This window comes from Macaca fascicularis, chromosome 14 (assembly GCF_037993035.2).
Source record: "Macaca fascicularis isolate 582-1 chromosome 14, T2T-MFA8v1.1".
Lineage (NCBI taxonomy): Eukaryota > Metazoa > Chordata > Mammalia > Primates > Cercopithecidae > Macaca > Macaca fascicularis.
This window is the reverse complement of record NC_088388.1, coordinates 128,517,672-128,539,279: the sequence shown is the minus strand read 5'-3', so window position 1 is coordinate 128,539,279 and position 21,608 is coordinate 128,517,672. Positions and strand designations below refer to the sequence as shown.

At 42.4% G+C, this 21,608-nt stretch overlaps 1 protein-coding gene and 1 long non-coding RNA gene across 5 annotated transcripts in view; one reads left to right on the top strand and one right to left on the bottom strand.

Moving 5' to 3' along the window:
• The window catches only part of APLP2 (amyloid beta precursor like protein 2), a 72,260-nt gene extending 52,907 nt beyond the window's left edge, over positions 1-19,353 (bottom strand). For all 4 annotated transcript variants that reach the window (XM_045369963.2, XM_045369964.2, XM_045369965.2 and 1 more), the window contains exon 1: positions 19,165-19,353. In XM_045369963.2, coding sequence (XP_045225898.1) covers positions 19,165-19,269 — 105 coding nt within the window. In that variant the 5' untranslated portion in view covers positions 19,270-19,353. The remainder of the gene's footprint in view (positions 1-19,164) is intronic.
• A 209-nt stretch (positions 19,354-19,562) lies between these two features.
• LOC123568589 (uncharacterized) lies at positions 19,563-21,374 on the top strand. Its single transcript, XR_012423934.1, has 2 exons — positions 19,563-19,785; positions 21,266-21,374. It is a non-coding gene; the product is annotated as an uncharacterized lncRNA (long non-coding RNA).
• The last annotated feature ends 234 nt before the right edge of the window (positions 21,375-21,608 follow it).

Genomic DNA, 21,608 nt, shown 5'->3' with positions numbered 1-21,608 from the left:
AATATTATAAGTTGGGAGTCTTTCTGAACAAATATCAAAAGAAAAAAAAAGGACACAAATTATGACCGAGATACTTAAGTTTTTAACATCATTTTATTTTACTTTTCGTATTATTTTAAATGTTGTTAAAAACTAAAGTATCTCGGTCATTCTGGAGCGTTTTCTTCATGGACTAGACTGCCTGAGGTCTCAAAATTTAAAGTTAGTGAAGCAGAGAAGATGACATTTGCTTTTCCTGGAAAACTTCTGGAGCAAGCCTGAGTATCTGGTGTTGCTTGCTCTAAGAGCCTTCTTATTTCCTTCTAGTTTATATGCCTAGATGATTCTCATTGCTAATTCACTGTACATGAAGTCCTCAATCACGTCAAGAACGAAGTCAGAGATTTTCCCAAAGCTAGACTCTTCAGAGGTCTCTTACTCCCAATTTCAGCTAACTTCTTGGAAAACTCTATGTTTCCTTACCAGTGCTTGCAGCCTTCCCTGAACAATGATTTTCTTAAAATTGCATGGTTTTTTCCCCCCGGAAAAATCAAACCATCCTTTCCTTGTCCTAAAAATTCCTTCCTTTGATGACTTACAGATATCACCCAGACCAAGTTTAACCAATTATGCTGAGTGAATGGGGTAATTTTGGGGCCATCTGAATTCAAGTTACAATAATATGCCTCACGCATCCACATTTTGTGACAAGTTCAGCGTCTTCACTGACTACACATACACACAGAAAACTACACATAAAAACTGCTTGGCTGGGAGCTTATCAGGCTTCAGTCTGTGCTCTGTATTTAATCTTTTAAAAGCAATACTTAAAATATTTTAATCTGATTTTAATCTGTCCTGAATACTATTCCTATTGTTTAAAAACAACACTAACCAACATGAGTTTCAATGACTTTTATCAATTCACAAGATTAATCTTTCAAAACGTTAGCCCAGCAGGATATTTTTTTAATGTAGATCCTGAGGAAGCTAATCAAGCCACAAATAATTCTTCTAATAGGGGTGGGGAGAAGTGGCTAGAGGGAAAAGCATTCTATAGTATTAAAAAGAAAGCCTCTTCAGAAGAGGATAAGGGGCAGGGTGGAGTCCAACCAATCACAGGGCGATCCTGCTATGAAATGTGGTTTCTGGTTCACTTGAAATCTGCCATGGTGTTAAATATTTACTACAAAAGATCACTTCAAAGCAACGTTCTCTTTTCCTCGTTTCCAACAAAGGCTGAAAACTCAACTGCCTCTACATCATAGACAGGGAACAGGGAGCTGGAGGGTAAGACAAAAATGGAGACCCACACTCAGCCCCCTCGGGGAGACCACAGGCTCTCTTCACCAACTGAAGTGGGGCTGCCGCTACTTAGCCCCTGCTGCCAGATGTTCTAATTTCTTTAAAACCGGAGCGGAATTTTTATATTAAAACCCATGATCTTTGGAAATGGATATATTTACTTTGAATTTAAGATACAAGGAAGGTCAAACGGTAACAGCCAAATAAAATACAAAGACAGGTCACATTCTGCCTGCAGGCTGCAGGCCTTCAATCTCAACTTTACGTACTAGGTATCACAGTGAGGACGCTGATGACAGTTACTCTAAAATAATAAAATGCAAACACCTTACACTTAAAAGCCATAGTGTAAACTTAAATTAATTGTATTCTGTTCATTACAAACTTACGGTAATTAACTTTAAAGCTCTATGGCATTTGAGGGTTAGAAGACAATATTGTTAAGATGACAAGACTACCTAAAACGATCTACAGATTCAATGCAATACTTCATGTCCCAACAGCATTCTGTTTTGTTTTTTTTACAGAAACAAAAAAATCCATCTTAAATCTCACAGTCTTGAGAAATAACAAAGACACTTCCTGATTTCAAAACTTACTACGAAGCTACACTAATCAAGCAGTGTGATACTGACATAAAGACAGACATTTGGACTAGAGAGCCCCGAAATAAACCCTCACCTACATGGTCAGTTGGTCTGCCAGGACAATTCAATGGGGATGCAACAAATGTTGTGACTGGATAGCAACTTGCAGAAGAGTGAAGCTGGACCCTTACCTTAAACCATATACAAAATTGAACTCCATGTACCCTAGAACTTACAGTATTAAAAAAAAAATTTTTTTTTGAACTCAAAATGGATAGAAGACCTAAGCTTAAGAGCTAAAACTATAAAACTCTTAGAAGACGACTTAGGAGAAAAGCTTCATAACATTACATTTCACAATGATTTCTTAAAAATGACACCAAAACTACAAGCAACAAAAAATAAACTGGAATTCATCAAAGTTAAACTTTTGTGCATCAAAGGACACCACTGAGAGTGAAAACACAAACTGCAGAATGAGAGAAAATATCTACAAATCACATATCTAATTAACATCCAAAATATATAAAGAACTCTGACAACTCAACAATAGCAACAAAACCAGCTAATTTGAAAATGGGGAGAGGACTTGAATAGACATTTTTCCAAAGAAGATACACAAATGGTCAACATGAAAAGATACTCAACATCACTAGTTATTAGAGAAATGCAAATCAAAACAATAAGATACTGCTCCACACCCATTAGGATGGCTATTACTTGAAAAAGGAAAATAACTGTTGGCAAGGATGTAGAGAAATTGAACTCTTGTCCACTGTCAGTGGGACTGTAGAACAGTACAGTCACTGTGGAAAACAGTGTGGCAATTTCTCAAAAATTTAAACACAGAATTACTATATGATCCAGCAGTTTCACTTCTTAGTAAATATCCGAAAGAACTGAAAGCAGGGACTCCCACATCTACATCTACACCAATTTTCATAGCAGCATTGTTTGCAGTAGCCAAAAGGTAGAAACATCCCCAAGTGTCCATTAACAGATGAATGAACAAAATATGGTATATATGCACAATGGAATATTACTCAGTCTCGAAAAGGAATGAAATTCTGATGCATGAGCTTTGAAAATATTATACTAAAGAAAATACACCAAACTCAAAAGGACATATTTTATGATTTCACTTACTTGAGCCCTAGAATAGGCAAATTCATAGAGAGATTACCAGGAGCTGGGGGATCGAGGGGAATAGAAAGTTAGTGTCTAATGGGTACAGGGTTTCTGTTTGGAGGAAAAAGTACTAGAAATGGACAGCGGAGATGGTTGCACAACACGGTGGATGTCCTTAATGCCATCGAATTGTACACTTAAAAATAGTTAAAATGAAAGTGTTCCCGCTTCAATATTTTGGAAGACTATGAGAAGGAATGGTGTTAATTCTTCTTTAATGTTTAGAATTCTCCTGTGAAGTCTTCTGATCCTGAGCTTTCCTTAGTTGGAAGTTTTTTGTTTTTTTTTTTTTTTTGGTTTTTTTTTTGAGATGGAGTCTTGCTCTGTTGCCCAGACTGGAGTTCAGTGGCACCATCTCAGCTCACTGCAACCTCTGCTTCCCAGGTTCAAGCGATTCTCCTGCCTCAGCCTCCCAAGTAGCTGGGATTACATGCACGTACCACCACGCCTGGCTAATTTTTTTGTATTTTTAGTAGAGACGGGGTTTCACCACGTTGGCCAGGCTGGTCTCAAACTCCTGACCTCAGGTGATCAACCCACCTCGGTGTCCCAAAGAGCTGGGATTACAGGCATAAGCAACTGCACTCAGCCTGTTGTGAGGTTTTTGATTACTGACTCAATCTTCTTATTTGTTATTGGTCTGCTCAAGTTTTCTATTTCTTCATGATTCAGTCTTGGTAGTTTGTACGTTTTTAGAAATTTATCAATTTCTTCTAGGTTATCCAATTTTTTGGCATACAACTGTTCATAGTACTCTCATGATACTTTTTACGTGGTATCAGTTGTAATGTCTCCTCTTTCATATCTGATTTTGTGTCTTCTGTTATTTCTTAGTCTGGCCAAGGGTTTGTCAATTTTACTTATCTTTTCAAAAACCCAACTTTTACTTTGATTTTTTCTATTTTTTTTCCTACTCTGCTTTCATTTATTCTGCTGCAAATTATTTTCTTCCTTCTGCTCACTTTGGGATTAGCTTATTCTTTTTCTAGTTTGAGGGGTACAGTTAGGCTGTTTGAGATCTTTCTTATTTTTTAACGTAGGCATTTACTGCTATTAACTTCCCTCTCAGTGCTGCTTTTGCTGCATCCCAGGGGTTTTGGTATATTGTGTTTTCATTTGTTCAAAACATGTTCTAATTTCCCATTTGATTTCTTCTTTGGCTCAACGGTTAAGAGTGTTGTTTAACAAGGGTGTGTTTAATTTCCACTCATCTTATGAAGCCAGCATTACCCTAATACCCTAATAACAAAATAGGACTAAGACACTACAAAAAAAAGAAAACTATAGATCAATATCCTCGATGATCACAGATGCAACGGTTCTCAACAAAATAGGAGCAAATGGAATCAGACAACACATTAATAAGATCATACACCTGATCAAGTGGGATTTATCCCTGAGATGCAAGAACGGTTCAACATATACATGCCAAAAAATGTGGCATATCACACATTAACAGAATGAAGGACAAAAATCATATGATCCCCTCAAAAGATGCAGAAAAAACATTTTTAAAACTTCAATCTTGTTTCATAATAAAATTTTCGACAAATGGCCAGGCACGGTGGCTCACGTCTGTACTCCCAGCATTGTGGGAGGCCGAGGCAGAGGTATCGCTTGAGCCCAGGAGTTCAAAACCAGTTTGGGAAACATGGCAAAACCAGTATCTATACACACATACCAAAAAAATTAATTAGCCAGACATGGTGGCGCACACCTGTGGTCCCAGCTACTCTGGAGGCTGAGGTGAGAGGACTGCTTGAGCCTTGGAGGTCAAGGTTGCAGTGAGCCATGATTATGCCACTGCACTCCAACCTGGGCGACAGAGTGAGACTCCATCTCAAAAATAAATAAATAAAATAAAAAATAAAATGGTAATAAAAAAAGTAAAATTAGACAAATGGGACTACGTCAAACTAAAAAGCTTATACAAAACTTTGGCAAAAGAAAAAAAGGCAACCTACAGAATGGGAGAATATATTTGCAAACCCTCTATCTGATAAAGAATTAATATGCAAAATATATAAGGAACTCAGAAAACTCAAAGGCAAAAAAAACCCAAAAGCCTGATTTAGAAAACAAGCAAAGGGCTTGAATAAACATTTCTCCAAGAAGACATATAAATGACCAAGAGGTACACGAAAAGATGCTCAATACCACCAATTACCCAAGAAATGCAAATTAAAACATCCCCTCACACCTGTTAAAATGGCTATGTATTTATAAAAATAAGTATTTGGAAGGATGTGGAGAAATCGGAACTCTTATATGCTGCTAGTGAAAAAATGGTGCAGCCGCTATGGAAAACAGTATGAAGGTTCTTAAGAAATTAAAAGTAGAATTACCATATGATCCATCTATCTCACATCTGGGTATACTGCCAAAAGAATTAAAATCATTATCCCAGACAGACAGATGCATTCCCAAGTTCACTGCAGAATTACTGACAATAGCCAAGACACGGAAACAACCTAAATGTCCACTGAGAGATGAATGGATAAGGAAAATGTGATATACACATAAAATGGAATATTGTTCAGCCTTAAAAAACAAAAGTAAATCCTGCCACATTCAACAACATGGATGAGCCTGGAGGACATTATGCTAAGTAAAACAAACAAGTCACAAAAAGACAAGTACTGCATGATTCCACTTATATGGGATATCTAAAATAATCAAATTCACAGAACTGTCACTAACACGGGCTGAAGGGAGGAAAAAACAGTTGCTGTTCAACAGGTATAAAGTTTCCATTTTGCAAGATGCATAAGTTCTAGAGATTTGCTGTATAACGTTTTATCTACAGTTAACAATACTGCATTGTGCACTTAAAAATTTAAGAGCAGATCTCATGTTAAGTGTTCTTACCACAAAAAATGTTTTAAGGCAGGGCTTGGTGGCCCACACCTGTAATCACAGCACTTGGGGAGGCCAAGGCAGGACTGCTTGAGGCCAGGAGTTCAGGTCCAGCTTGGGCAACAGAGCAAGTCCCCATCTCCACAAAAAAAATGTGGTCCCAACTACTTGGGAGGCTGAGGTGGGAGTCATTTGAGCCAAGGAGGTTGAAGCTCTAGCGAGCTATGACTGCGCCACTGCACTCTGGCCTGGGCAACAGAGTGAGACCATGTCTCAAAAAGGAAAGTTTTAATGGTTAATACATTTTATGTGTATTTTACCAGACACACAAAAAGATTTGTGGACTTTAGGGTATTCAATTTAGAAAATGCTTACGTTTTGTGGCTGACAAGTGTAAAACATCTGGAAGGAAACACTATAAATCAGTAAGAAAACAGATAAGCTAGATTTTACAAATCTGTATATGAAAAGCTTCCACCACCTCTTTCTGGGGATGCTGTCTATAGGCAATGAGTCCGACACACTGTCACAGGCTTTCCTACAATACAGCCTCTAACAAAACTAGGTGTCCCAAACGCACCAACACCTGCAGTGGCGTGTGCCCAGGCTGACTTAGAGGGCTTCATGCTGGGAGACCGGGAGTTCCTATGAGGTTATCCAAAACAAAACACGTGGCATTGGGGCCTACGGTGGTTCCATTTGTTTTGTGTTTGTTTGTGACCAGATCAAGCGTGCTTTCCTTATTGAGAAGCAGAAAATCAGTGTTAAAGTATTAGAAGCACAAGCACAGAGTCAGAAAATTAAATAAAAAACTGAGGCCAGATGAGGTGGCTCATGCCTGTAATCCCAGCACTTTGGGAGGCTGAGGCGGGTGGATCACCTGAGGTCAAGAGTTCAAGATCAGACTGGCCAACAAGGTGAAACCCCGTCTCTACTAAAAATACAAAAATCAGCTTGGCATGATGGCTGGCACCTGTAAGCCCAGCTGCTCAGGAGGCTGAGGCAGGAGAATCACTTGAACCTGAGAGGGAGAGGTTGCAGTGAGCCAAAATCGTGCCACTGCACTCCAGCCTGGTCGACAAGAGCAAAACTCTGTCTCAAAAACAAACAAAAAAATGAGGTTTTGAGTAATAAATATTAAAAGGCTAAATTAATAAAATCTGTATGAGAAGACGGAAAAAGTGCTGACTACCATTTCTCCAACAGAAAAAGTTTCTTCTAGTTATTATATCATCTTAGGAACCATATAGTGCCTTCAGCTATGGTGTTATTTGTTCTGTCACAATGCCCTGCATATAGCAATTTCATAAATGTTTGCTAATAATGATGACTATGAAGAGCCTCAAATGAACCAATGACCACAGTCTTCCACTTTCGATCAAGTCCTTTCTAGAGGTTCTTTTAAATGCCAATGAGATATAGCTACAATGATTTTTTTAAAAAGATATCCACAGCATGCTGTTTACATTAGAGAAAAATGAGAAACTTACATGTTCAGTTATAAAAGAATCAAATAAATTACAAAAGAGGCAGTCCTCTACTTTCACATAAGGTATATTTCTGTAAACATGAACAAGTTCCAAACATATGCATGTTATTTGGGGATTCTGCTACCAGCAAGCTAGTAATTTATCAGATTCCAATTACTTCCAGTGTTTTAGGGGGGAAAACGCCCTTGAAAATTTATTTCCAGCATTTTATAGCCATTCCTTAATTTCTTCCACATAATTGAGCCCACTGAGTATTTACGTAAGTTCAAAGAAACTACCTAGAAAAACACCAAAAAAGCACCAATTACCACCATGTGCTTATCAATAAAATAAATATTTTTCCCTCCTTTTTATCACTCTTATAAAATGAGGGCAAAATGCAGTAAAATATTCAAGTAACAGTTCAATACTATTGCAAATATCCAACCACTGGCTAGTAGGCAACATCCCTATGCAATAACTCAAAATGTTCATATAAGTTTACTCGAATCCAAATTCACAGTATGAACAGCTATTTAGAGGGATGAATGCTGTACATTTCAAACTGCAGGGTGTTCGAAAGCCCCAAACCATGAAGGGTGATGCCCAAAAAAGCTATACACGTCATAAAATATGTAATGGCCCGGAAATTGTTCAGTATGTTAAACGAAGAAAAAAATGGGTTATACACACATAAAGGGAAATCTACTCAGAGAAGTGAAGATGCACAGAAAACAAAACCAGAAAAACAAAAGTTTTTTATCTGAAGGGTAAACTGCAGTTTTGTTTTTTGGGGGTTTGTTTTTTGTTTTGGCCAAAACTGTATTTTCTAAATTTTTCGTAATAACTTGGAGAACTTAAAGGTTTGGAGTTTGTAGCTCAAAGCGTATGAATCTAGAAAGATAAATCAGAAACTGACAGGACTCTACAGAGTTCAGTTTATGGTCGTCACAGTCCAGGAACTTACAGTAAGATCCTGGATTGCTAGTGTCCTCAGGCTCCAGGTAGAATGAAAACTTTTCTCTGGAACACACATTAGCCTAGACCTCAAATTAATCAATCTGTAAGCACCTGTATAAATAAGATGTCTGGTCAGGCATGGTGGCTCACGCCTGTAATCCTAGCACTTTGGGAGGCCGAGGTGGGTGGATCACTTGAGGTCAGGAGTTTAAGACCAGCCTGGCCAACATGGTGAAACCCCATCTCAACTAAAAATACAAAAATTAGCCAGACTTGGTGGCTGGCACCTGTAATCCCAGCTACTCAGGAGGCTGAGGCAGGAGGCACCTGAACCCAGGAGGCAAAGGTTGAGCCAAGACCACACCACTGCACTCCAGCCTGGGCAACAGGGTAAGATTCTGTCTCAAAAAATAATAATAGTAATAAAGGCAATGCTACCTCCCCCCAAAACTTACGAGGCTATTAACTTTGAAATCAGAACTTGACAAGTATATTACAAAAACAGAAAAATTACAGGTCAAACTCACTTATTAGTAAGGAAGCAAAACTCCCGAACAAAATTTTTGCAAACCAAATCCAGAAAATAAACCAAGTCTGGTTCATTTCAGGAATGCAAAGTTTCTTACACACTGCACTATCAGAATTAAATTCATATGATCATCGTATACTTGTCAAAAAAAGATGTTTGAAAAAAACTCAACATTCATTCATGACAAGAATCTTTGGCAAACTTAGAATATAAACTCTTCCTTATCTGATAAAGGGTCTAGTATCTATAAAAAAACTACAAGTATCATATAAATTGTAAAAACAGTCTCCCTCTGAGAGAAGTCAGACTAAGATACTAGCTACTATCATTTCCATCTGAACATTTTAAATGGGGCAGCAAAGCAAGAAAAAGAAATAAAAGTTATAAGGATTGAATAGAAAGAAATAGAACTGTTACAATTCACAGAATATACTCAGAAAAATTCAAAGTTACAGATAAACTATTATAATTAGTATACAAGTTTAGCAAGGTTACTGGATACAAGGTCAATCTGAAAAATATCAATTGCATTTTCCACAACCACACAAACCAACAACAAAAAATCTTAAAGATGCCATTTATAATAGCATAAAAAAGATCAAACACCTGTGAATAAATCTAACAAAAGATATACAAGATCTCTATGCAGAAAGCTACCAAACATTGAATGGAGAATTATAGAGGGCCTAAATAAAATACATGTCATGGGCCGGCACAGCGGCTCACGCCTGTAATCCCAGCACTTTGGGAGGCCAAGGCAGGAGGATCATTTGAGGTCAGGAGTTTGAGACCAGCCTGACCAACATGGTGAAATGCCCTCTCTACTATAAATACAAAAATTAGCCAGGCATGGTGGTAGGTACCTGTAATCCCAGCTACTCAGAAGGCTGAGGCAGAAGAACCACTTGAACCCGGGAGACAAAAGGTTGCAGTGAGCAAAGACTATACCACCGTACTCCAGCCTGGGCGACAGAGCAAGACCCTGTCTCAAAAATAAATAAATAAATAAATAAATAAAATACATGCCATGTTCCTGGATTGGAAAACTCGGTACTTGAAAAATGTCAGTTTTCCCCCAACTAAACTATAGACCCAAAGCAAAACCAAAATCCTAACAAGAAGCTGTTTTGGTAAAATGTGGCAAATTTATGTGAAAAGAAAAGGGTTAAGGGAAGAGCTAAGATGCTATTCAAGACAAGCAAGGTAGAAGAGCTTGATCTAGTAAATATAAAATGTTATTATACAATAATTAAAACAATGTGGAGTTGGTGCAAGGATAAACAAAGAGATCAATGGAATAGAAGGGAGAACCCAGGAACAGATTCACACATAGGGAGATACTGGATTACAAGGGTGAAAGAGCCAAGCAGAAGGGAAAGGATGACTTGACAATAAATGGTGCAGGCCAGTATCCATAAACAGAAATGTAATGGTCCCTAACTTCACATCTACACAAAAATCCAGGTGAATTATTGCTCCAAATGTGAAAGGCAAATCAATAAAGTTCCTCATTGACGATATAGGAGACTATCGTTATATCCTCAGGGTAGGAAAAGACTTCTCAAATGGGATATACAAAAAGCACCTACCATAATAAACAAAAAAAAAGAAAGAAAGAAGAAACTAAAAGATTAGACATTAAAATTAAGAACTTCTTCAAAAGACATCATTAAGAGAGTGAAAAAGCAAACCACAGAGAGAACAGCATTATCTTAATAATCTCAAACTGGAAACGACTCAAACATTGCATCAACAGCAGAACAAACTGAGGTTTATTCATATGACGGAGTACCATGCAGCAACGGAAATGAGTGAGCCACAGCTACACTCAATACACGTGGCTGTCAAAAATGTGTATAGTGAAAGAGACCAAATGCATAAAAATATATACTGAATGATTCCACTTATATGAAGCTAAAAAAAAGAAGAAAAGGAAAACTGAACTACAGTGTTTACAGATGAATGCATGGGAGGTAATACTATAAGGAAATACAAAAAGTGATTACCATAAAGTCAGAGGAGCAGTTAACTGCTAAGCGAGGAAGCAAAGGAGATACTGGCAGTGTTTTATTTCTTGACCTCAGTGGTAGTTACACAAGTGTTTCATTTACAAAAACAAACTGAGATTTTTTTTTTTTCTTTTGTGTACTTTTAAATTTTGAAAAGCTCAAAAATACTCAAGGGCTTTCAATACTGGGTAGAAGCAGCAAGGGTGGCTGGCACTTTCCTGAGTAAGGGGCTATCTTTACTTTCAGTTCAAATAGCTTGACATCCTTACCTTCTAAAATCATCACAGTATGCACAAATAATTAACACTATGTGTTGATAAATGTGTGTTACAACTCTAACAACAGCCTAAGCAAATGTAATGAAAACATGAATGGAAATGTAAACTCCTACCTCAAGAGTTACTTCTTGAAAGTTCAAATGAGGCTTTTATTGGTAATGTTATATTTCTGTATCCAGTGGGTTTTTTTTTTAAGGCTAAAACATACACGAGAAATGTTAAGATTCAACAAAACTGGGGCCTGGACATAGGGTCTTTTTTACATGTTTAACTAACCTATGTGGGGAATGCTCGTAACTAAAGGGAGTAAAATAAAAGCTCTAATAGCTCACCCCTCCGGGTAAAAATCCTGCTTCAGCCTAATCAAGTTACATGTTTAGCCTTCCAGAGACAAGCATAAAATATGTGAATATACTAACGATCTTTACTACCACCACTAATCTCACATTTTCTTATCTAGGCGAAATACCTCCCTCACAGTCCATTCACGTTTTACGTCAAATTTTTCACATTCTTCACCATTCTAGTCATTCTTTTTTTTTTTTTTTTTTTTGAGACGGAGTCTTGCTCTGTGGCCCAGACTGGAGTACAGTGGCCAGATCTCAGCTCACTGCAAGCTCCGCCTCCTGGGTTTACACCATTCTCCTGCCTCAGCCTCCCGAGTAGCTGGGACTACAGGCGCCCGCCACCTCGCCCGGCTAGTTTTTTGTATTTTTTTAGTAAAGACGGGGTTTCACCGTGTTAGCCAGGATGGTCTCGATCTCCTGACCTCATGATCCGCCCATCTCGGCCTCCCAAAGTGCTGGGATTACAGGCTTGAGCCACCGCGCCCGGCCCATTCTAGTCATTCTGTCCTGGATAGCATTATCCCTTTAAAATGATAGCATTATCCCAGATCTAACAAATGCACTGTGATGTCTCAGACGTCTCCATTTTGCCAGCTAACTTAACCCACAGGTAATTTCTTCAGAAGACATTACTTCCTTCTCTTCCAGCCACCCCAGCTACATAACTTCCCAGACAGGGAATGCCCCTATAGCAGACACTGGATTCTCACCAACATCCACATCTTTCTTTTCTAACCAAGCCCAACTTTTTGTTGTTGTTGTTAAGAGGTATCACCATCTGATAAGCCCAACCTGATTGGAGGCTGCACCCTCCTCCTCCTGGCCACATGCTTCAGAAAGCAGACCCTGAGAAGTCTAAGCTTGTGGAGGCAACACCATTCCCCTTGCCAAGGCCTACTTTGGCTAGAAGCATCTGATACACTTCTGTCCAGTGACACCTGAGGGGTCCTATGCTGGTGGGCTTTGAGAAAGGTTTATTCACTCTTAAAAGCAGACACATACAGGAAGAGACGATCTCTTCCTCCTCTGGACATTATCGTATCAGAGCATGTCCCCTGGTGTTGCAGCAGCAATTCCACAACCACTAGGGGAGTGCACCCAAGGAAGGCAGGGTAGAAAGGGGGTGGGGACAGCTCAATTAAGCAACCTGTAAGTGCCCCAACTCCACACACTAAGTAATATTTTTCTGGACCACAATCTTACCCCCACCACACTGGTCACTGGCCACTGAGTATCTGGTGCTGGCAGCCTTCTCTCTTCCAAATAATCCCACACCTTGATTTTGATAAAAATCTCTACAGGGAGTCATAATTTCTTTTCTTAAAATTGTAGGTCAGAATACAAAAATGACGCAGTTTACTACTAAAAAAAGAGAACTTGAACATAATATAAAAAGACACAAAAGAGCTGGGCCCGCAGTGGCTCATGCCTGTAATCCCAGCACTTTGGGAGGCTGAGGCAGCTGCATCACTTGAGGTCAGGAGTTCGAGACGAGCCTGGCCAACATGGTGAAACCCTGTCTCTACTAAAAATATAAAAATTAGCCGGGCATGGAGGCACACACCTGTAATCCCAGCTTCTCAGGAGGCTGAGGCACGAGAATCGCTTGAACCCAGGAGGCGGAAGTTGCAGTGAGCCAAGATGGCACCAGTGCACTCCAGCCTGGATGACAGAGTGAGACTGTCTCAAAACAAACAAACAAAAAGGACCAAAAATTTTTTAAAAATCAGTGAATATCATTTGAATGATGCAAAAGAAAGAAAAATCAATGGAAAATGTAAAACAGCAAAGTCCCCTGTAATTACATACTTCAAAGGGTCACTGTTAACCATATGGTTTACACTGATTCATAACATATCAGAACTTGTATGAAATTAGTTTCTTTTAAGTGAAACACTCATGCCAGGTTTTGGTTATGCGAAAGACAGGTAGACATGAGTAAAAAGAAATCCGCACCCAAAAGGCAAACGTGAACCATGCTGACAGGACAGAGCAATAGGCTTAAATAGGAAGGGCAGACTCCTTCCCCTAGTCAAGCTGTGTGATGTTCAACCCTTGGCCTCTACCGACTCCCTTTTTAGGTAGGGATAAGAATACCGAATTCACTAGACTGTCAGGGACTTATGTAGATAATTTACCCAAAGAGTTTGTTTTGTTTTTCTCTCCTTGTACATTAGAATCATCCAGGGAGCTTTTGAAACTGAGCATCCCAAAGGTACTCAATGACAATCTCTGGGGTTAGGGCCTAGAAATCATACACAAGTGCATTTTGCAAAGGAAAAAGCACTATCCACATTTGTTTTTACTACTGCACTGTTTAGCACCTAGCACAGAACCATGTAAAAGGGGTTTAATAAATACTAGTAGGATGAATTACAAATGAAAAGTCAGCTGATTTTCTAATCTTCATCTTTAAACAAATAGATTACAGTTATGTTTCAAAAGACGGCATTTTGAAAAAAATATCTTAGCCAAGTGTAGTGGTATGCACTGTACTCCTAGTTACTCGGGAGGCTGAGGCAGGAGGATCACTCGAGCCCAGGAGTTTGAGGCCGCAGTGAGCCATGACTGTGCCACTGCGCTCCAGCCTTGGTTAACAGTGAGACCGTCTCAAAAAATAAAAAATAAAAGTAAAGACTTCACGATGCTTACGTAAGAAAAATTCCCTCAGCAAAAGCAATTATTACTTGTACTTGACACAAAGGACTGAAACTCACTTCTACTTGAATGTGCCTACATAGTCCACCTTCCATCTTAGGCCATAAATCAATGTACAATACACTAAATTTAATTAAGTTTCAAGATAATCTAGTTTATCTCTCTAAAAACCAACCCATGAAAATTGAATTATAGGCAATTTAGAATCCTCTCTCAACTAGCCCCTCCATGGAAACTACAATTACTGTACAAAGATTTACCCTTACTTTCTGTCACACAGAAAACATTATTTTCTTTGAGTAGTTCATGTTAGCATAATTCGAAATAGTAATTGTTAGGTGCTGGCTTCAATATGCAGTGGCCATTTTTATAAAATTTATGTACCCGATATATCTATTAATAGAAGGGTATACAACATTACAGTAAGGTTTCCCTGGGTAATATGATTTTAGGTCATTTTTCATTTCTTATTCTTCATCTGTACTTTTAAATTTCTTACAATGAATATGTACCACCTATAGAATTCTTCTGTTATTTTAGAAAGAAAATCCAAAAGCCTGAGAATTTAGTAAGGGTAAATAGAATTCATTAATTAAACAATCTTGAAAGGGGCCAGGTGCGGAGGCTCACACCTGTAATCCCAGCACTTTGGAAGGCCAAGACAGGCGAATCACAAAGTCAGAAGTTTGGGACCAGCCTGGTCAACATGGTGAAAACCCGTCTCTACTAAAAATACAAAAATGAGCCGGGCATGGTGGTGGGCTCCTGTAGTCCCAGCTACTCGGGAGGCTGAGGCAGGAGAGTCATTCGAACCCAAAAAGCAGAGATCACAGTGAACTGAGACCGCGCCAGTGCACTCCAGCCTCAAAAAAGAAAAACAAAACAACAACAACAAAAAACATGTTTTCAAATTCTATAAAGAACATGATTGGGTCAACAAACTAGAAAACCGACAACAAATAATATCCAAGTATTGTATCAATGTTAAATTTCATTAGGTTGATGACTGTACTAAGACTTATGTCTTTGGCTCTTAGAAAATATATACTGAAGTTCTCCGGGGTAAAGGGGATGATGTATGCACCTTACTCTCAAATAATTTGGCCAAAAATGCAATAATAGATAAAGCAAATGCTGACTAGAAAAAATGTTAACAATTCGTGAATCTGAGTAAAGAGTATGAAAATTGTACAATTTTTGCATTTTTTAATAAGATTTGAGACAGTCTTGCTCTGTCACCCAGGTTGGAGTGCAGTGGCGCGATCTTGGCTCACTGTAATCTCCACCTCCAGGGTTAAAGCGATTCTCCTGCCTCAGCCTCCTGAGTGGCTGGGATTACAGGCACGCGCCACCACACCCAGGCGGGAGCGCAGTGGCGTGATCTCACCTGACCGCAAGCTCCGCCTCCTGAGTTCACACCATTCTCCTCCCGAGTAGCTGGCACTACAGGCACCCGCCACCACGCCCGGCTAATTTTTGTATTTTTAGTAGAGACAGGGTTTCACCGTGTTAGCCAGGATGGTCTTGATCTCCTGACCTTGTGATCCACCCGCCTTGGCCTCCCAAAAGTGTTGTGATTACAGGCGTGGGCCACCGTGCCTGGTGATTAAAGTTATTTCTAAGTAAAACATTTTTAATTGAAAAAGTTTAAAAATCAACACATTCAAAATTGTTCTAACAAAAATACTTAAGATCATGTTGGGCCAACTTCTAGCAAGACTTTATTTGGAAAAATATATTTTAAAAATTGTGCTAATAAAAACATATGCAGGACCAACTTTAAGCAAAATTTTAAATCAGCACCATCTAACGGAAATACAATGTGAGCCACATACATAGTATTAAATTTTCTAGGAATCATATTAGCGTTAAAAGAAACAGGTGAAATTAATTTTAATGTTTTGTTTCGCCCATGTCTAAAGTATTGTTTCAATTTAATCAATACAAAAATTGAGATTTTAATTTTTCTACTAAATCTTCGAAATCTGGTGTGTATTTTATACTTCCAGTACATCTCAATTAAGAAGCTAAATTTTCATCTTGATCTACATTTAGATTTCATAAAATGTACAGTTTAAAAGTAGATTCGCATAACAAAATTACTTCAGTTAAAAGTTTTCCAACCACTGAATCAGTTTTTAAATGTAAACTTAAATTAATTAAAATTAAATAAAATGAAAAATTCACTCCTCAGTCACACTAGTCACCCTACAGGCTCAATAACCACATGTGGCTTGTGGCTACACCCTAGGAAAGTTCGGCTTTAGATAGTAAAACAAATTCCCTCTACAAAAGGAGGAATTAACTGATAAAATTTAAGTGTATAGTATTTATCAAAAGATTTTTAAAACGTAGTTATGATAAAAATAATGGGCAGGGTGCCGTAGCTCACGCCTGTAATCCCAGCAATTTGGGAGGCCGAGGCAGGCACATCACCTGAGATCAGGTGTTCCAGACCAGCCTGGCCAACATGGTGAAAGCCTGTCTCTACCAAAAATACAAAAATTAGCTGGGCGTGGTGGCGGGCGCCTGTAATCCCAGCTACCTGGGAGGCTGAGGCAGGAGAATCGCTTGAATCCGGAAGGCGGAAGTTGCTGGGAGCCGAGATCCCACCATTGCACTCCAGCCTGGGACAGAGCGAGACTCCGTCTCAAAAAAAAAAAAAAACAAAAAGACGATATTCCTATCAGAAGCACACCAAGGTTTCTCTCCAAGGTGCAATCAGACATCTCCCATACCACCTGTCAGAAATACCAACACAAAGCCTTCTCTACTCTGCCTCAGTTGTCATCCTTTAATCTGGATTTAAGTTTCCTGAAAATTGGCAATCAAATGGCCTTCTTTCTTTCAAATGTGGCAGAACACACTCAAGTTCCGGTTCTCAAGAGCCTAGTCATCTACTGCATAGTATGCGGGGTCTCAGCACAACACTGTCTCAGTCAGAAATGGGAGCATGCACGCGCGAGAACTTGTGTCGGATTTAAGAGAGGAAGTGACCCTGAGTCCAGAGGTGTTTTTTTTTTTTAAACAGGTGTAAGAGATTAATTCAGTGAACACCAAGCAACACTAAAGATTTGCCAATCAATAATTCTGTGCCAAGCAACTTGATCAGGGATTTGGCCAGAATCCCTTTGGCTAATCTCAATCAGGGCCTTCCCAAAGACATCCTGATTTAGGCCATTCTCATCTAAATTAAGCTTCGACAGTCCCTTGCCTGACAGCAAATAAACAAAATCAAATTATATTCATGTGAATAAAATTCTGATAGCTTGACAAAAGGCCCCTTGAAAGATCATTTAGTAAGTGTGAGCAAAAATACAGCTCCAAAGAACAGGAGGTACCATAAAACCATTTTTCAAAAATGTTTAATTCCTTTCTTCAGTCATACTTTTCAAGTGAACAACGCTGTGACTAACAATCAAATTTAATACACAACGAATTCTGTTATTATTTTTTCTCCCTGCACAAGTATTAACGAATTCTTTAAAACTGCGGAGTCCTTTACTGTGAATTCACTAATGCCTGAAATTACTCATACCAATGGGAAGCGGGGTGCGAGTGTGAACGATGGTTTCTGACACCCGACTCACTAGTGAAGTCCCATCTTCCATACAAAACCCTTTATTTCTTCTCCCCATCTCACTCACCTAGCTGTTTTCATGCGACATCATATCAAGGATCACAGATAAACTCTGACCACTGTGTGGACACTGAAACAATCGCAATCCAAAATCCTCTGTAGATAAACGTTAACTATTTCTCCTTAAAGCTGAACTCCTTTCTTACCCTCACAGTCACAAAGCTTTAAACAGGATGAATACAAAGGTTTTAAGCCGTTCCATCAGAGAGGCTTTTTACTAGATTTATTTTTACCCGTGGAAATACTTGAACATTCTGTAGAAGTAAACATATTCTAAACCTGACGTCTTTAAAAGAAAGCTCCCAATTAATGCCTAATCAAATCCAGTCTTCAGGTCTCTCTGAAATTACCTAAGTAGGCAGAAACCAATTGTAATTTTTAAAAGAGCGAAGAGGGAGAAGAAATAAACGACACCAGAACTACACATTCCAGTCCAGCAGTTCAAGCACTACTTCGAGAAGGGAAGTAAAAGATCAAGCCCGCCGTCTCCCTCGGCCACAGCAGGGCTCCTCCAAGGCTGCCCGCTCCGGCCCGCGCCGTGGCCGCCCCCGGCCCAGCCGCTTCGCCTTTCTCGCAGCGGGGATGCTCAGGGGGCGACCTCGAAGCACACCACCGCTGGAATTCTGACACCGACAGAGGACGTTTTTCCAAGACTTTACACGCATTCGCGGGCACCTTCCCTACTCACTGAAACCCTCACGAAAGCGGTCAACGCACACAGAGCGGGTTTCCTCCCTCTACGGACGCAGGCAAACAGCGCCACTTAAAAATGCGCGTCCGCGCCCCGGCCCCGGGCGGCGGAGGGAGCAGCGGCCGGCCTGGCGCGGGAGCTCCCCCGGGGCTCGCAGCATCCCCGCCGCGCGCGAAGGCCGGGGCCGCGTCCACCTGGCAACAAAGGCGAAGCCCGCAGGTGGGAGGCCCGGAGCCGAGGTCCCGGCACCGCGTGAGGGAGCTTAACGGGGTGCGCGGGGTCGCCCCCGGAGAGAGACGAGCTGCGGACTCCGGCAGGAGAGAAGCGCCCTGGTCGATGCTCGCATTGTCCCGCGGGAGGGCGGGGCGGGCGCCCGGGAGCGCGGGGTCCCCGGAGGAGGTGGCGGCGCCGGGGGTGGGTTGGGGGCTGGGGAGGCCGAGGCGGCCCGCCGCCCCCAGTATCCCCGACGCCTTTCATTTGGCCTCTGCGGCGGCTGAGGCAGCCCGACCTCCAACGCTAAGGACTGCGCCAAGCAGGGACGGGCGGGGGAGGGCGCGCCAGACCCGCCGCAGCGCCGGATCCCCCGCGCCGCACCCCCGGCCCGCCCTGCAGCGGACCCCGCTGCTCGCCCGCAGGCCGCGCTCCTCCGGCGTTCGCCCGGTCCCCACCTCGATGTAGCCGGCCAGCGCCGAGGCGGGCGCCGTGAGCCCCACCAGCAGCAGAAGCAGGAGCCTGCCCGTGGCTGCGGCGGCCGCTGTCCCGGTGGCCGCCATCCCTCGCCGGGTAGCTCTAGTGCGCGGCTCTCAAGCTCACACACACCGACTGCACGCCCAGCACACCGCGACCCAGAAGCATCTGAAGCCAGTTCGCCGCCGCCCAGGGGGTTTTACACCGACCGGAACTGACTTCACATTACCACGCCCTCCTTCTGCGGCTCCCAATGCCGGCCCGCAGAACCTCTCAAGACCCCGCCCCGCCGTGCGGTCCAGACCCAATCAGGGGATGGAAGAGCCTGCTCCTCCCGCCCGGTCCAACCGCGCGCCCCCGCCCGGCCCCGCCTCCGGACGCGGACGGCCCCGCCCCCGCTCCGGACCCTGTGGCCGCCAGGCGCGGGGGCGTGCGCGCGGCGGGTCGGGGGCCGCAGCTCTGCGGCGCGGGGCTGGCTGTGTCCTCCGCCACCCCCGGCGCGGTTATCTGTCCCTGCTACGCTGGTCCGTCAGCCTTCAGCCTCCCGATACGGGCACGGCCCGCTACCCTGCCCCTGCTGGGCACTCTTCAGACTCCATTGGGTACGCCCTCTTTTTGATTCTGGAAATGGTTTTATTAAAAACAGGATGAATTAGGAGTCCGGGACGGTTTGCCAAGGACCGTCCCCCGAGGCAGGGGGAGGACCACAGGAGGCAGCCACCCTCCTCCCCCGAGCCGTACTCAGGGCGCGCCTCTCCCGCGCTGCTCCGCCCAGGCCTCTCCGCCGGGTCCTCGCCTCACCCCGGCCGCGCTCCGCATGCTCGGCCTCCGATCCTTAGGCCTCTTCCCGACCCTTCCTTCCCAGCGGCCGCCCAGGCAGGGATAGAGACCAGGGGTGCAAGAACCACGCCGGCCTCACAGCCCAGGCCCCCTTCCTCGTGTGTTTTAGGAGAGATCACGCTGCTTCTTCGGTTGAGGCGCACTAGCGGGAGACCTGCTTTTCTGCCTTCCTGCTCCGCGGCATTTCCACTTCACTAGAGAAAAATGTCCTGCTGGCCCATTTAGCAATTGGCACAGCCTCGCCACCGCCAGGGCTCCGCTGGCCTTGTTTCCTTTCAGTAGCCAGTGAGTTAGGTACTGCCTTCTGAGAGGCCTGGACTAGTCCCTCCTGGTTCAACTAAATACATAACGCAACCCCTACCCCCAGGACGCTGACAATAGAAAGGAGGAGACTGTCCGCGGAGTAGACGAGTGCGGCTGTAAGAAGAACCCGGGATTTTCCAGCCTTACTTTGCACCACTCCCCTACATGCACAGTTCCCTGTGGGTCAACGGGCTCTGCCCGATTCCTCCAAGAAGACACCTTTCCATTTCACAGCCCTTCTTAACACTGTTCCTGCGCCTGCAATGTCCTCTCCCCAACATCTACCTGTTGGAAGCATTTTCACTGTTCCTCGGCTCAGTCGGCTGTAATATCATCGCTTCTGATTGCTCAGAGGGATGTTTCCCACTGTGGCACTTGCTCCCTGGTTATTTCCATACCTCTCTCAGGCCACTGACAAGACTCGGGTGTGTCATGCTGCAGTGCCCCTCACAGTGCAGGCCTCGATAAATGTTTGCCCGGTGTTATTGAACCCAATTATCTTGGGTGCTGATACTAATTCTGGAACTGGCATGAATTTGGCTCTTGCTATGGACCGAATTTTGTCCCCACCCCTAAAGTGTGTGCCGAAGCGCTGAACCCTAGTGTGATGGTTATTTGTAAATGGGGCCTCTGGGAGGTAATCAGGTTTGGATGAGGTCATGGAGGTAGTAGGTCATGATGGGATTAGTGCCTTTATTAGAAGAGACACCAGAGAGCTTGCTTTTCTCTCACACTCTCTGTCCCCTACCCCCAACCTCAGCCCCCACCTCCCTCCTCCATGTGCGAACACAGCAAGAAGGCCGCCATCTGCAAACCAGGAAGAGGTCCATCACTGAGGGGCCAAAGTGGCATCTTGAGCTTGGACTTCCCAGGCTTCAAGAACTCTGAAAAATAAATTCCTGTTGTTGAAGCCCCACAGCCTATGTTATTTTGTTGCAGCAGCCGGAGCTGACTGACACAGCCGCATAATCACGGGCAAGTTCCTCCATCACTTGGGATTCTCTTTTCTCCTCTGTCAAATGCGAATATTAAAACCTGTCTCACTTCACCACTTTGTGTGATTGAACTTAAAATGAATGTACAATAGTTGAAAGCATGAAGTGACTTACATGTAAGGGGTAGGAGGGTAAAGCGATGTATTACCAAGTGCAGGTTCATCTACAAGTATGTGGGAAAAGTATGAAGTGACTACCTAAATCCTCATTCTGTTGTTTACCCTGTAGGACATGTAGCCCTTCTGGGGCCTATTACCTCACCTACAAAATCAGGGCCTTGAACTCAG